The following is a 16,659-nucleotide window of genomic DNA, read 5'->3' on the forward strand; positions in this document are numbered from 1 at the left end:
TTTTTCCAATTGATTTCTTTTTGAAAAACTGCATTTGAAACACGAATCTGCATCTAGCTACTTAAATCACTCTCATTTATATCTAGATCAGATTCAAGACTGATTTCTTCAAGAGTATGGTTTCTTGAAGAAATTGGTCATTCTCCTTTGAATCCAAATTTTGGTTTCGGTCTGAGTTGGAGCTTGCAAGCTAGTGCCATGGGATGAACAAGCTGGAGAAGGAGCTGCCATTGCCATGAAGAACTGAGCTTCAAGTTTTGCTAAGTTGGAGAAGAAGATTGCACGAAGGAGGTATAGCTCATCTTCCTAAATAGATCTAGGTGTTTTTTGAGCTTGGTTGTGTTTCCTTTGTAAGAATCTTTTTCTACTTAGTGGATTGCCTAGTCGGTTGATGACTCCCAGTTTTTCCCAATGGTGGGTTTCTGGGTAAACCAATTCTGTTTTGCATATCTGTAAATTTTTCTGGGTTTGTGTTCTTGGTGGTTGACTAGTCATCTTTATCTGCTGTTTGGTGTTTACTTGATAATGATGATTTCACACACTTTCACCACAGTTGTTGCTAGCACAGGGGATGCCTAGATTGACGGGTCCTTCTGAGTGCCTAAGTTGTCACTAGTAATCTTCTAGGATTGCAGGTACTTTGTGGCATGCTCTGTGTGTTCTCTTGATTGTGGTTGTTCATGGCTAGCTGTTGACTAGTCATATGTGTATTTGGTCAAGGTCTAAAGTGTGTGTAGATTTTTGTGTTGTTGTGTCTTGTTTATGTCGTTAAATTTACCCCTCGTCACCTAAGTACTGATTTCATAGTGTGATGTCAACAGCCAATTTAAATACAAAAATAATTGAAAAAAAAAAGGAAAAAGTACCAAAAATTTTAGACATTTTTTTTTCTATGAATGCCTAGCCATGTTCTTCACTTCCCACACCAAAACTCCATACAAATTTCTCTCCTCATATCTCAGGTTGCCATGGCAATGGGTGGGAATGCATCAAAAAAATTGCTAGGATAGACACTATTTACATGAACAATAAGTGCCCTTACATTTTGCTATATATAGCAAATAAGTGAAAGTGCTCCTAAGGCGTCCCCTGCTCATCCCTCTTTCATCCTTGATGTTATATATTTTTCTTCTATCTTTAACTAAAGGAATCAAAACCAAAACTAAAAACAAAATGATGACCAAACCGGCCTTTGAGTTTAGGTATGAACTTTTAACCTTTAAAAGATAATGTCCAATTTAACATTGACTTCATAGCTTGGGAAGTTTCATGTAGTTGATCTATAAATAAATAAAAAATTTAAAATAAATTTTTTTTTTGGTGAATCAGTCCTTGAGTCCCTTCGTAACTTGTCAGTTAATGTATAAAATTTGGAAATGGATTTAGTGACTGAGATTATTGATTTTTACATATTTGGATTAAAATTTGGATATATTGTTATATTTGAACCCAAACAATTACCCTAGAAGTGTTTTTTTTTTTCTTTGAGAAATTCTGGGATTGTATTCATAGTTCAGCCAAAAAAACCACTAGCCACAAAGGGTCATTACAATAACGAAGTGATCTAACATTAAAATTATTAAAACACTTTGGTGCACCTTCACTAACGATCATGCAGGATCGAAGAAACTTTGGCATGGGCATCCCAACTAAGATTGCAAACTCATAATAAAAAAAATATTAAAGCTTGAAAAAACCAAGCCATAACAATACAAATAAAACTCTCACAAATGAGAGATGAAAAATTCTCACAAAGGATAGGTGAAAAGCTCTCACAAATGAGAGGTGAAAAGCTCTCACAAAAGGAGAGGTGAAAACTATACAAAGAACCCAAAGAGTCTTTATGACTTATTCCAAACATAAAGAAACCACAAAAAGGATGGTGGTGGAGATCTGACGTCGAAACGCACGTGGAGATCCAACGTCAAGATGCAGTCACCTGTGATGGTTGGAGAAAAACCATAACAAAACAAAGACAAATAGGAAAACCTTTTGTCTCTGAAAATGGGGGAAGAGGAGAAATGAGGAAAAGAAGAGGGGCGATGTGACACCCCGACCCAATTTTACCCATATATTTAATCTATTTAATTTATTTAATAATGAAATTACAATTTTGCCCTTAGAGTAAGGTCGCAATAGTCACTTTTTGATGTGTAAGGATTTTTGAGATTTGAGTGGCATCATTGTGTAGAGCTTGTCGATACGAGTTTGTAGACACGTAGTGGGCCCAAAATCGAGTTTTAAAGAAGAAGTTATGGTCAACGAAAGTGCAGTGGCACAACCGTAAATATTTCAAAGTCAGAATTTTAAAAAGGTAGCTCAGGCTCTCTCTCTCTCTCTCTTCCCCGACCCTCCCCCTTGCGACACACGCAGACCCAGCCACACACCGTCCAACCACCCTCGTGGCTAAGACTAGTCGGGATTTGATCGTGAGGGGCCGGTGATCATGACCGGACGGAAGCCTAGCCACGACCGCCGATTAGGGAGGCATTGGGAGCTTGGATTTGACCGCGATTGCCCCGGTTTTTCGTTGCCGTTCCGGGCAATTTCGAACACCGTTTTGGATGAACCATGTATGGATTTCAATCCTCTCCACGTGCTCTAGCTGTCTGTATGGTTGGATTAGATCGATTTTGAAGTTTTGAAACTCAATATAAAACCTAGAAATTTCCAGTTTTTGGATAAATTTTTCGGCCACTTCCGGCCAAATTGGAGGTCGGCCCAATTGTATAAATTGCTCCCCTAATTGTCCAAATCACGTAGGTATAGGCATTGTTGGGTGAATTGAGAAATTTCCGTCATCGGAAATTTACTCATGCCACCCAAGTGCTGCCGGCGCGCAGCACGTGGGCCATTCTGTGGCAAGCCGTTGTGCCCTAAAATAATCCTCATGTCGTCCCGAACACAATGGTATGTTCATATTCAAATATATTTATCGTATGACAGCCGAACTGATTTACGCCTATTGGACGATATCCGGGTTCGATATGTTCGGACTGTTGGATCAACTCCAATTTCAAGTATGTTGTTCTCTGTACCTCTAGGATCATGTAGGAACACATGATCGAGAATCAGAGTCCCGGATACTTCGAATCAATGATTTTAGGGTTAAATACTAAGTCAACGTCTGATCGTGCAATCGTGAGTGATCCGACCGCTCGAACGAGAATAAACTCTCGATACGAGTTGTGTAGACCTTGTTGGACTTATAGGAACATTTGGATCGGGAATTGGAGGTTGTGGGCCTCGCAAGCCCAATTGGTCAAATTTCGCGATCGGGGTCAAACAGACTGTTGGATTGTGACGAGACTTCTAGGATGGGTTCAACTTTTGGCTATGGACCAATAGGAATTGTCATTTAACAAATTGAGGTCGTGGGCCCTACAAGCCCAATTGACTTAGATAATGGGCTATGTCGCCTCGATTGAGGCCATTTAGTAGTTGTAATTGTAATTAGAGGTTTGTTTTAAAATGGTATTATGCTTTAAGAGTTTTATTAAATGTTTATGATTTACTGCAATCGCTTTTACTTTCCAAGCATATTACATTATATGTAATTGTGTGCAGTTGGGAATGGCTTGGTTAACCGGGTTTTGGCATGAATAAAAAATTAATTAAATGCCTAATTATATGTCTGTATTTAAATATATGCTCGGTGGCTTGAAATCGATGAATTATGGATACTAGTTTACTCAATAGTATGTGGTACATATTTAAATGTAGTTGAGAACAGTTTTGAAAGATTATGCATGGTCAAATTCAATTAAGGAATGTTGGAACTGCTCTCGTTTTAAGAAGGGATTTTTGGTTATCTATTTAAGAACTTGTTTTTGGAAAGTTGAGAAAAGATTTGGAAAAGGGATTTGTGAAAATGGATTTGTGGAATAAGAGGAATTTTATGATAAGTTTCGGAAAATGATTTTCAAACCCACCACAAGAGTACCCCCCCTCCCCCAGTCGCCTTTGAAACAGTCTGGTCATTTATGATAATGCCCCACGAGTATCGGGAACGCTTGAATCGTGTGGTGCAAGGATTTGCGTTCTCAGGTTGATTATATCTTATTGGGTCCTACGAGGAGATTTGACAGATATGCGTTTAGGGCTGATCACCTGATTCTGCAAGGATATGCGTTCTCGTGCTGACAGCGTGTCCCCCGAGTTCTGCGAGGATATGCGTTCTCAGTCTAACCACATGTTCCTCGTGTTCTACAAGGTTATAACATACATGGTACTTGGAATTGACGGAATATTATTGGAATGAACGAAATATTATTGGAATTGACGGAATATTGTTGGAATTGATGGAATATTAGTGGAATTGATGGATTATGAATGGGGGTATGCATAGGTGGAGAGTATTTGAGTTTTGAGATGTTTTAAACTAAAAATTGATGATTTTATCTTGGCACTTATTGGTGAAAGGTTTAATATATGTTTTCCGATTTATGAGACAAGAATTGAGAATTTTCTAAGTTTTAAGGATTTTATATAATTTACAACTATTTTCTTAAGTGATGAGTTGTTTTTACATGTGAAAGATGGAAGCATGTTTATTCAAACTGTTGATATTGATATTAAGGTTTCACGTGGCCAATGTTATTTTAATAATTTTCTCGTTTTCCTACTTATCTGTAATGAGTTATTATATATATATGTATTTGTATATGCACATAGGTGATGGGTAGATGATTGTTCTGAAATCATTATCTTTTGCTTAAGTTTCAGCGGATTGATTGGAGTTTGATGCTCTTGGTTTTGGGAAAGTGTGAAGGAATATCTAATTTATGTGCTCACATATGGGTTGAACTTTGTTTTCTTGTAAAAAGAACTACGTGTGGCTTGATCCCTCGGTAAGGGTACGTAGGTAACCTGGGTTAACGTAGGTGCAGCAACAAAATAAACGGTTGAGTTATGCTTTGGACTTTATGGCTATTTGTAAAGTAAGAAACAAATTCATAAATTACGCTGATATTGCCCTTGTAAAGTTGAATTTGAGGCTGGAGGCCCATCTGGTAAACTGTGTGTGTTAGCATTGTGTATGCTAAAGTTGGGAAATATTAAACTGTGATATTTACAAGTGAAAATAAGTTGGTAAATGTCCTTTTTTGGGGGGAGACTTTGCTAGTTTTCTAGTAAAAGTCAAACCCTAAAGCAGTTTTTGGACTAGGGTAAAAGGAGTGTTTTGAACAATTGTGCAAATACCTTCCATGTGTTGAACACGCACAGGGTTCGACACAGGTTCCAAAGTGAAATTTGGGTCGAATCCTGTCAGGGGAGGGGACCCTCAAATTGAATACGGCTCTCGGAATGTTTTTTTGGGGAGAGAGGGCTAGTATCCTAGAACTGTTTAATCCTTCTGAATGAGACTGTAACCAAGGAATGAACATCTATAGCAGCAGAAGACAAAAGAAGCATGATAATTTAGTTCTTGCTACAATTCTCATAAAAGCCAACATCAACATCTCATAAGTGAGAACAAACATCAAAGTAACATTGCGCATATATGTTTGCAACTCTTTTTTTTTTTTTTTTTTTTTTTTTCATGTATGTTAATTTTAAAGGGTTTTCCACATCATTCTACATCATCCTCTTTCTCATTCTCATGGCCAGCATTACCATTGACACCAGAAACAAGCTCAGCTTCAAATGCTTTGGAACTTGAAGGCAACCTCTCATACATTCTGGATCCCAATGGAAGAAGCCTACATTGCCCCACAATAAGAGTTTGGCTGAGTTTCTCATAACTCCACCTCTGCTGAGCATAGACTACACCTGCAAGGATAATTGCTGTAAGGTATGGCAATATCCCCAAACTTGGAGTAAAAATCCGTAGTTGGGTTGACTTTGTTTTATTTTTCATAAGCTTTTATTTATGTATAAAGATGCATTTTAGGGTAATGCTCTTTGCGTTTATTGACTAGGTGTATTTTTCTATGTTTATGAATGGAATTCACTAGTACCGTCGAGTTTTTAATGTAAATTTCACCTGGTTGGCTTTCGAATCCTGGATCCGCCATTGTTGTTAGCCGTGAATATAATCAAAGGTTATGGTGGGCTGTAGTCTAGGTAAGTTTTGAAAAAAAAAATGATAATAAATCTATATCTACATGGCCCATCACAACAAGTTTGGCTCACTATAGCAAAGCCTGTTGTCTTTTTTTTTTTTTTTTTTATCGCCTTTGGCAAAAGGTTTTTGAGAAGAAAAAAAACCTATATGGCCAACAACTACAAATCATTAGGGAAATATTATTATTATTTTAGTTTATTTGTATTCTTCTCTAAACCCTTTTGGAAGTTTTTAATGAATTATCCTTTTTTTACCCAAAAAAAGCGAAAACTTTCAAAAACGGAACAGTATGTTAACCTAATTCTATTGTTCTTGTGTTTACCAATATATATATATGTGAAACTTAATTATTTATATTTTTGCACTTTGCATTTGTGAAGGTTATTCAGTTGATGCCAAGAAATTTTAACGAATTCAAACTGCAAGAATGAGTTTTTAGAAGATTCTATGATTGTCTACATTAAAAGAGAACTTGCGGATGCAAATGAAAATTAGTCAATGGAGCTATGAAATCATTAGATTTTAAACTAAAAAATTTAGCTAACCTACCCACTGAAAAATTCCTGGTTCCACCTTTGAATATAAATACATTAAAGTTTGACATAAAGTATAAACATGATTATAACAAGGGTGGATTGGTAACATCATGTACTGATGTCACCATAAAATAAAAAAAAATTAAAAAAAAAAAGAATTCTTCGTTGGGTAGGTCTTGGTCTTGTATTAGCTTTAACTCTTTCACATCTGTTAATAGGTTTGTGGATGATTTCAATGTGGAACACAAGAAAGAAAAAACCCAAACAAGAACTAACTAAAATGCAGACATCAAAAGTTTCTTGTCCAAGAACTTTAGACATAAAATCCAATATCATGCTTTGCCAATCAAATTTCAGATTTGTACATCTGGCTTCAGCAAAGCTGGTCCAAATATAGATGAGCTTTTGCTTTTCTAGGCTTGGCTGAAACTGCATAACATTTCCAATTTCTTAGGGGTTGATGAAAATTAGGAAACCTTAAACCACCGAGCTTGGTTTACTGATTCTCTGAGCATAAAGGAACTAGCATGGACAATATTCAGCAGTTTTATGGAACATGTAATTGGTAAAGGACTACAAGGACTTGATGTGTTTCTAAAACTTTCCTATACAAGTAGGAAAAATAATATCTATCGTGTTTGGAAATTAAACGCCATAACCGAAACGGAAAAGATGAATCCAAAGAGCACTGTAAACCCTACATGCCCTGCTGCAACTACTCCCACAAAATCATGTCTGAAACCAAAGTAATCACCCAAAAATTGTTTGACTGTTTGTCCATTGTCGATCGTATCGTTTAGGTCTCCAAACTGAGAAGCAACCAATCCATACAAGGTCCAAGCCACAGGACATGCCCAGTAGTACCATCTCCACCATATAGGAATCCTCTGTTGTTGGCCGATAGGCAAATAAAAAAGACAAAAGGAACAATTGTAGTAATTTGGTAAAAATATGCTGAAAACTTATTCGAATACATAACAATTAAGCAACACTCACCGGTCGTGGGACAATGAATCCTGAAAAGAGGTTCCACAGTCCATAAGATGCATAGGTAACAATAGAAGCAATGTGATGATTTGGTGACACAGCCACAATCATCATGCCAGAAAATGTGAAGTACAACAATGTGAAGTACATAAAGAATAGATACCAAAAGAATTTGACAAGAGTCAACTCAAACCCGATCATCATATAAATTATGACTCCATAGACCACAGTTTGTACTAAAATATATGGGAGCTCAATCAAAACCTGTGACAAGATAGAAATTGAATTATCATATATAGAGAACCAAATTTGGTGATTGAAAAAATTGACAATATAAGATCCATTTCACCTGTGCCAATGCATATGCCAAGGCTGAATACATCCCTGCAGCCTTTTCTCTGTAGAAGACTGTTCTTTCAATTGCAACTACAGGCTGTACTGATGTAGCATTTTGGACCCCAAGGAAGAAAACAGCAATATACATAGAGCCCATTGCATTGAACAGATCTTGTTGCCTTTTCCTGCATCTCATAAGACAGTGTGAATTTGAATACACGATAAATGAGAAAACACAAAAACAAAATTATCTAATGATTTCCCCAAACTAATTTCTTTGTTTCCTTGTACCAACTTACATTTGGGAGCCGAGGTTCCAGAACATTGTCCCCAACAGCAACGCCATGAAAGTTGTAAAGAGAAGTCTTACTGCAGTGTATAATGGGTTGCGCCAATAGGACCAATGTTGTTTACATAAGCAAACCATGGATTGGGTGAGAAATGATTGCGAATATTGAGTAGGAAAATGGAGGTCCTTTGAAGAAGGTGCAGGTTTGCTAAAGTCTTTAATAGGTTTCTTGTTTGTCCTGAAACATATTATGCCAAGCAAATGTTTCAGCAACTAATTTATGATGCATAAACATGTTAAGGAGGTTTCAGCATTTTGCCTGAAAAGGCGGTGAACTGTGTTTGCAATGTAGCAGTGACATCAACTAACAGACCTGTATAGTTCTGAAATTTTGTAAACTTGGGCAAAATCAATCCCCAAAGCTAGTTCTTCTGCTGAGGTTGTAAGTTCCAACATCCAAGTTGCTGGGTTATAACCATCTTTTATTTTACTTACTCCTTTAATTCCCTTGATTAAAGAAAGCCATGTTAATATACAGCAAGCATGACATAGGAGGGAAGGAAGAAATTAAAATATTCAGTGTTGGATGTCTCTGTGATCCATGACACACCCTACCTCAAAATACTTGATTAGATGGCAAGAATGGTGACCCAATGGCCCAACAAATATTTCTTCTCCTCCGCGCTTCAGTAGGAGTAGCTGCAATCACACTCACATTCATCAATCTCAAATATATGAGAAGAGAGAACCTAAAGAAACAGCTAGTCTTCCACCCATTAAAATTTCTCACCTCATCAAAAGCTTCAAATATGTCAATGCTGGGCTGGTGGATGGTGCAAACAACTGTTCTTCCAGTATCCACGGTGTTCCTAACTGTTCTCATGACGATTGCAGCGGCTCTTGCATCTAACCCTGAAGTTGGCTCATCCATGAATATTATCGAGGGGTTTGCTACTAGCTCAACTGCGATGGTTAGCCTCTTGCGCTGCTCAGTTGAGAGACCACTTACACCAGGCAACCCAACAAGCGCTTGCCTCAACCGTGTCAGTTCCACAAGTTCCATCACTTCCTCAATGAACATCTGCAAAAGAACTTCATAATTACAAATCAACATCATGATAGCCAGAAAATATGCAAGCCCCTTGAGGTGATCAAGTCAAACTTCTTCATATGGGGACCATGTTATATAATCTCTATGATAGGCTTCTTTATATTGAGCATGTTCAATAGTTTTTTTTTTTTTTCCAGACCAAAAGAATGTAAAGCACATCTTCATTATTATTTTTTTATAAAAGAGAAACTAATGGTCGTTTGAATTAAAAAGCAAGGATTTGACAAGAAAAAGTAAGGGTGGTTTTTCACTTATATATCTGTAGTCTTTCTAGGTTCAAGTTTATCTTTTAAGCTCTCTCTGATTGACTTGTATATCAATAATTAAGAGGAAAAACAAAATAAGAACATTCATTCTCTCTTTCCAGGTATGTCAAGTTACTTTTCAAAGCTTCGTAGGCAGTTTATTACTAGATACAAATGGATTATAGCTAGATTGTTTACCAAATTAAAAAAATTGTTCAGATTATAGCTGGACTGTTTATCAAAGCCTAATTCTCTTTCCTCTCTTTTTTTTTTTTTTAATATTTCTTGGTTTGGTTTATTACATGATTAAACTTTCACTGGACATTACATACAGTGTGTATTAGATTATTCAATGTAGTTTAGTTTAGCAATTATGAACAAAGTCTTTGAATACCAGAAGTCTTTGATGTTCCCTAATAATTTATATAATTTTCTAGGAGTCTTAATTATTACACTTTGACTTAATTTGGTTTGTTCACTAAGCAAAAGCTAAGCCATAAGAATATATGCACAAGTTCATTAATATTAGAAAAGATGAATAAGCTAATGAATTGGGGTTGCATAACCCAACTTTGACTTAATTTGGTTTGTTCACTAAACACCAACTCTGAAACAGATTCTGGTTTTAGATGTAATCATTCTAACCTTTCTGGTTTCAGAGTCGACTTCAGGTGGCAAACGAAGCCATGCTGAGTAAAGCAATGACTCATAGACAGTAACATGAGGGGAGTGGATGTCATTTTGCTCACAGTATCCAGAAATCCGGGCAAAGGTTTCTTGCTTCTTTGGGTAGCCCGAAATTTTGATGTCCCCTTCAATATATCCGCCAGTTTTCCTACCCGCCAGTACATCCATAAGAGTGGTTTTACCAGCACCACTTACTCCCATCAGAGCCGTCAAAACACCTGGCCTGAAAGCACCACTCACACCCTTCAGAAGCATTAATTTGTCCTCTAGGACACCTTGGATCTTCATTTCCTGTAAGTTCAAACTCTGTTGGATATAATTTTTTTAAGATAACTTAACAAAACAAATTAAAAGAGTGTAGTTGATTTCAAAAATCAAAACCTGTGGCATGTCAACTGAGTATGTAATTTCATTGAATGTGATGGAATGTTGTTCAAATGGAAGAACCATCCCTCTCCTCCTGTTACGAATAGACTCAACTGCAATTTCTTTCGCACTTTCATCTTCACTGTCTGCATTCCAATTAAAATTTAAATGTCATCTAAGAACAGCACCATAAGAAATACAAAAAATACACACAAAACCTTGGGAGGTGCACAATATGGATGACATTTAGCACCTGTCTTGGTTCGTTGACTTGAGCTATTTTGACTGCGCGGTAATTGACTAGTTCTCTCTATTCTGCCATCATGTTCATTGCTTTGATCTTCTAATTTTACAACCTGAGGTTTCGCAAGTGCTGCATATATAATGATTTATTTGACACATTAAAAGATAATCTTCCTAATTCATAAAAAAATTGAAGTGGATAACGTACAGATACATACAATTTAGCTTGGAGAGGGCTACAATGTAACAAATATTGAATAGTAATACAAATCCAGTCATTGCCCCAACACCTATCCAATACCAGCATGCATGAGGAAAGAACCCGCGGGACTTTAAAACTTCAATTCCCAGAGGTACTGTTGAGTTTGGAAGTACCTTTTATAAAAGGAAATTGAGACAGACATCATATGAGTATGAAGAAACACTAATTATAGAAAAAATCTTGAAGGAACAAAGAACAATATGATTTTCAAAAAAATTACATGTCTCCAACTTTCACCAAGTAACTCATTAACTACTATTGCATTTTGAGCGTACATCATAGGCGAAATCCAGTAACCCCAAACCCACCACTTTTTAACATCATCTGTCACATTAAGGAACAAAAGAAGCATCATATAATTAAGCAATTAAGTTATGAGAAGAATGTTGTTTTCCCATATGTTATGTTATTATGTTGTTTGTACCTCTAGAAAGCACGAAGCCTCCCAACGTAGAAAGCGTGAGCAACGAGAATGACCCCACCGTGTTTGCAACAATCAAGTTCCTACACATTGCTGCAATTAAACGGAATAACGCAGAAGCCATCTGGTTAACAAGTAGCAGCAGTAGATATTGCCTAAGAAACCTGCAGCATATGCAAGACCATGCCTCAAAGATTGGTATGCATAGCAAACAAGTTAGTTATTATATATTAATATTTACTTGTTTACCTTTCAATAGTTGGGTCGAATCCAATCACATAATATGTAATAAACACCCAAACTGCTATTTCTACAAATGTCATAGGGATCTTGAGAATCCATGTTGGAAGAGCAAATGCCCATGCAGGATAGAAGAAGAGGTCCCTTTGCTTGTAAAAGATGGGAAGCTTGAGAATGGTCATTGCAAGCTCTGGCATCCCAGTAAACATAATCCTGACCACTATGGAGAACAAAGCACCCATATAAACTCCTCCATCATCTACTGAACCACGGGGCATCTCAGTTCGTAGGAAGAGTGTCATCGTAATCAGAGCCATTAGTGTCAGCTAGAAGCAGGAAAAAGAACTATTAGCAAACTAAGAAATAGATACTTCCCAGAATATAACTCCAGAACTAAAATACATATAATTAAAATCTACTTGTGTCAGCTTGAAGATGTAGACAAAGGAATTCCTCTTTATTAGCAAATATTCTCTTGAGAAGCAAACTTTCAACAGTTCTCCCATTTTAAGACCATATTCTTTGGTTGTCAAAGCTGCCGGGTGGTTTTTTCTCTTGTCAAATGGAATTGACAGTTCATCTCTAAGTTTCTGTCCCACGTGGAATGATTGGAATGCTTCGGAAAATTCCTTGACTGTAACGAAACTATAGGGTTCATCTTTGCATGCCCAATACTGTTCCTGATCTTTACTTGATGTCACCTAAAACAAATTTCATTAAGCCTGCAATATAAGATATGAGATTCCACATGTAATGTGCATCATTTAGTACAGCTAGCTACCTCTTGTAGGAAGTCAGCAATGCCTTTCCTCTCAGGACATTTAAAGCCCATAGATTCAAAAAACTCAAGCACATGTTCAAGGGGACCCTGGTACACAATCCGGCCATCCGAGAGGAGGATAATATCATCAAAAAGCTCATAAGTCTCTGGTGCTGGCTGGAGGAGTGTGATTACAGCCGTTCCATTAAGAATGTGAATGTATTGCTTGATTGAATTCACAATTTGAAATGTTGTCGAGCTGTCCAAACCAGTAGATATCTCATCCATGAACAGTACCTTTGCAGGTCCAACAAGCATCTCACCTGTAAATAAATTTTTTAAGTAAAGCCTATAATCATGTATGCAGATTAGAACAATTTGATGATCTTCAATAAACTATTGATTGAATTTCTTTACCAGTTGTAACACGTTTTCTTTGTCCTCCTGAGATACCTCTTAACATGTCATTCCCTACTTTGGTATCAGCACAGACTTCCAGTCCCAGAATCTATTAATAAAAATGACTTGCTTATAATTGATTTTGAAAAAATTGTGTAGTGATTTCTGAAAGGACTCTTATAAGATCAAAGGTAGCTTCTCGATATTGTTTACCTTTAGAATGTAATCTGTCACAACGTTCACCTCCTGTCCTTCTGTGGCTATTGCCTACAATGGCAGAAGCCAAATGTATTAGAACCACATGAATTGTCGCACCATGACAGAGAATTCACTTAGGGCCCATTTGGATGGACTAGTTCTGAATCTTGGGACTCAGATAACATTATAAGGTTTAATTGTTTGTTTAGACTATACAATCCAAATATGTCAAGATTTGAATACGAAGAAATGGAAAAAAACTAATAAGTTCAAATGATTCCTTGCATATAGAAATTTCAAATCCATTTCGAATCATATGAAGCAGGCAAGACTACCAGCTATTATTACCAATTTCCAGTTTTTGAACTTTCAGTTACTTTAAAAATTCCATGGTATGATTTCCACCAGAAGGGAAAAGTACAGGAAAACATAATCTCATGAATCCTCAAAGGTATAGATTGTGTGTGTAAGATTTTTTGATCAACAATAGAAAGTAGTTTTTTTCTTACCTTCATGAAGACATCAATGTCTGGATCAGGCTTGATATTAGCAGCTTTCTCTCTTCTAGACAGCTCTGCAAGCATATCTGCAGATGGCCAAAATGAAAATGAGTCGGTGCTTTACATATATATAAATCTTATTATAGAGTGTACCATAAAAACCAATGTGGAAGGAAAAGAAAAGCAGTTCCATGAATGAACTAACCATAGCGCGTCCCGACCCCCTGGCATCTTGCAGAAAAGGCCAAGGTTTCCCGTACAGTCATTTCTCCAATGTGTAGATCATGTTGACTGATGTAGGCAGCAGTTTTTTGGGGTACAAATTCATTCATTTCATGGCCATTGTAAGTCACCCTTCCAGAAAGCTGAGGCATAACATTTGGTCTTCAAATTAGTTATGAGAGCATTCAGATTTTACTGATATCTTTTTGTGAAAAGCAATTATAGAAAAACTTTAAAGCTGTTTGAGAATCCTTTGCACCTTTAGATCTAGATCGAGCTTTCCAGCTAAAGCCTGTAAGAGTGTGGTCTTGCCAGAACTTGGAGGACCCAATAGCAATGTCATTCTGAAAAATGCACGCAAAACAAATGATAACGGGATACCGAAATATCTTTTTCCTTTTCTTTGAAAGTGAGGAAGTAAAAGAAGGCAAACTAGTCCTTTGCTCACCTGCTAGGCTTTATGATCCCACTAACATTGTGGAGGATAGACAAATGTGTCTTTCTACTTGAAAGAATATGGAGACCTTTCAAGAAGCCCTTTAAGATCAATGGAAAAAGTGATTAAACTGTGAGATCACTGAAAGGTTAATAAATCAAAAGCATAATCCTCTCAGCATGCAGATCTCTGCTTCAATTATTATCTTCTGCTGCAACGTTACCTCGAGTATGTTAACAATGAAGTTAAAGAGTGTAGGCAAAGCTCTGCTTCCTACATAAGTTTCTGCTTCTACATTTAGATTCTCAAATCGAACCTCAATTGTTGGAAGATCAATTCCTACTCTGAAAAGTATTCAGGAAACACCAATAGTCCATCAAAGGAGTTCCATTGAAACATTCAAATTTTTATACTTTCCCTACTGGGCTACCAAGAATCAATCCAAAAACTTAAGATATTATGTACATCCAGAATTTAAGTATATTCGTTCATATGAAGCGCGGTATCTAACAAACGTAGAATTATTTTCTTCAACAACACCCTCAAGTGGAAAGTAAAGAGGATCCAGACCTGCTATCAAAGCCCAAATAACAGAAGCATACTCCTCCCTTGTAAATTAATGCAAGATTTAAAGTTGAAAAGTAGACTTGAATGAAGCAAATTAAATATTTGAAAATCCAATAAAATTAGGCTTGAGGTGAAGCCTGTCTGGAGAGCCAAGTTGAAACTAGCTAGGCACGAATACTGATGTCAAGTTGTTCAAAGTATTATCCCAAACCGAGAAATGTAAGTCCTACATTAATGTTTATAAGATCATGAGCTTCTCCATCCGTTGTCAATTGGTTTTGGATAGGATGCTCAAAACTTTCATGGTACAAGGTCCACATCATCCACATGTTAAATGACGCGACAATATGTATCATTCTTGTGTCCTAAATTAGGATTTTAGGAGGTTGGACTTAACTGGAATCTGAACCTACATAGGATGCTTCTCTTTATAACTAACTGAATAAATAAGAACAGTAGAGAACAGGTTTTCATAGATTGGCATGACACAGTAAAATATCAGATAAGGAGGAACTTTATTACCTATCGATACGGTTTTTGATCTTCAACAAGAACCTCTCATTGTCCTCTTCAGAACCTTTCAGAAACCTCCCAATCAATTCTTTTCTTTCTTGAAAACCAAGATTTGGTATGTCAATTTCACTAGCTTCGCCAGCGGGCGTAATGAGTATGCCTTTCTTCAAACGATTATAAGTAGGAAGCTTCTCAAGTGCTGCCCATTTAAGAGCTTCTTCTTCGTCTTCATCATGCAAAGACCTTGAGAAAGCTTCCACACCATTGTTCCTCCATCTCAAAGAACTGCCTAATTGGAGACCATTGCCGGCTCTATAATGATCACCACTCTCCATTTCAATTTTCAACCTGAAAATGAAGAATATTGTTGTTGTACTTGTAATAGCAAAAGCAACCATAGCCCACCAAGTTAAACACAGACTAATTTCTTTCACAAACTACTTTCTCCAAGGGAACCAAACTAATACAATTAGCAGTGTAAAACATCTATGATTACAGGAAGAGTTTAGAAATCATACACAAGGAAAGAAAATAAAATCCAAAGATTGCTTTAAATCCACAAATTGCAGCAAATCATTCTCTGACATTGCAGGGATTCATTCTGCAAATATAGTCCACTTAGCACCCACTAAATGCCAGTTTTTTTTTGGGGGGGGGGGGGGGGGGGGCAGATTTAAATCAAATATGAACCTTTGAAATTCAAGGCTGTCAGAGACTTGAAATATTTAAGGGTTCTTGTCAGACTAGCTTCCTCTGTTCAAATACGGTAGAGGAAAGACTCTGTGACATATATAAATATATAATGTGTATAATGCGTGAAGAGAGAGAGAGAGAGAGGGAAGTGTACCATGTTAAGTCTTTCTTGTTCCAAAATTGGCGGGGAAATGAATATATACTTTGGATTTCATTTCTTTCTTTAATCTTCTTTGGTCTTCTAACAAAGAGATTAACAAAAATAAAAAGAAAGACTTCCAACAAAGATGCAAGCTATTAACAATATTTTATCAAAATAATGTTACTACAGTAGCTTAATATTCATTGTAAATAGCACAACAACCCAATGATCACATCAAGAATTTTATTATCAATTAAAACCATGTAATAATAGGTTTCAAAACTTAATGGTGGACCTTAATAAGTCTTTTTTAAATACTTGAAACTCCATCAGGATGTAGGATGGAATATCAAAACTTCTTGTAGTAATTAATTAAGTGCGGCCACTATTCTAAGGCTCGTTTGGTTTATATGAAAGGAGGCTTGAGAATGGGAAATGG

The 16,659-nt window shown here is 36.7% G+C and overlaps 1 protein-coding gene across 1 annotated transcript; it reads right to left on the reverse strand.

The window, feature by feature from the left end:
- Positions 1-6,938: 6,938 nt before the first annotated feature.
- LOC110760081 (pleiotropic drug resistance protein 1-like) lies at positions 6,939-15,720 on the reverse strand. The gene is made up of 24 exons (XM_088250254.1): positions 15,395-15,720; positions 14,529-14,649; positions 14,318-14,406; positions 14,129-14,213; positions 13,853-14,012; positions 13,657-13,733; positions 13,163-13,216; positions 12,968-13,058; positions 12,572-12,873; positions 12,210-12,491; positions 11,800-12,116; positions 11,554-11,714; positions 11,350-11,453; positions 11,086-11,242; positions 10,878-10,997; positions 10,640-10,770; positions 10,217-10,549; positions 9,006-9,296; positions 8,831-8,914; positions 8,589-8,722; positions 8,226-8,453; positions 7,940-8,111; positions 7,600-7,854; positions 6,939-7,490 (listed from the first exon to the last, which is right to left on the reverse strand). The coding sequence occupies exons 1-24, from the start codon at positions 15,718-15,720 to the stop codon at positions 7,233-7,235; spliced, it is 4,332 nt and encodes a 1,443-aa protein (XP_088106380.1). The 3' UTR covers positions 6,939-7,232.
- Positions 15,721-16,659: the final 939 nt, after the last annotated feature.

The sequence above is a fragment of the Prunus avium genome, chromosome 3 (genome assembly GCF_965620075.1).
Source record: "Prunus avium chromosome 3, drPruAviu1.hap1.1, whole genome shotgun sequence".
NCBI lineage: Eukaryota > Viridiplantae > Streptophyta > Magnoliopsida > Rosales > Rosaceae > Prunus > Prunus avium.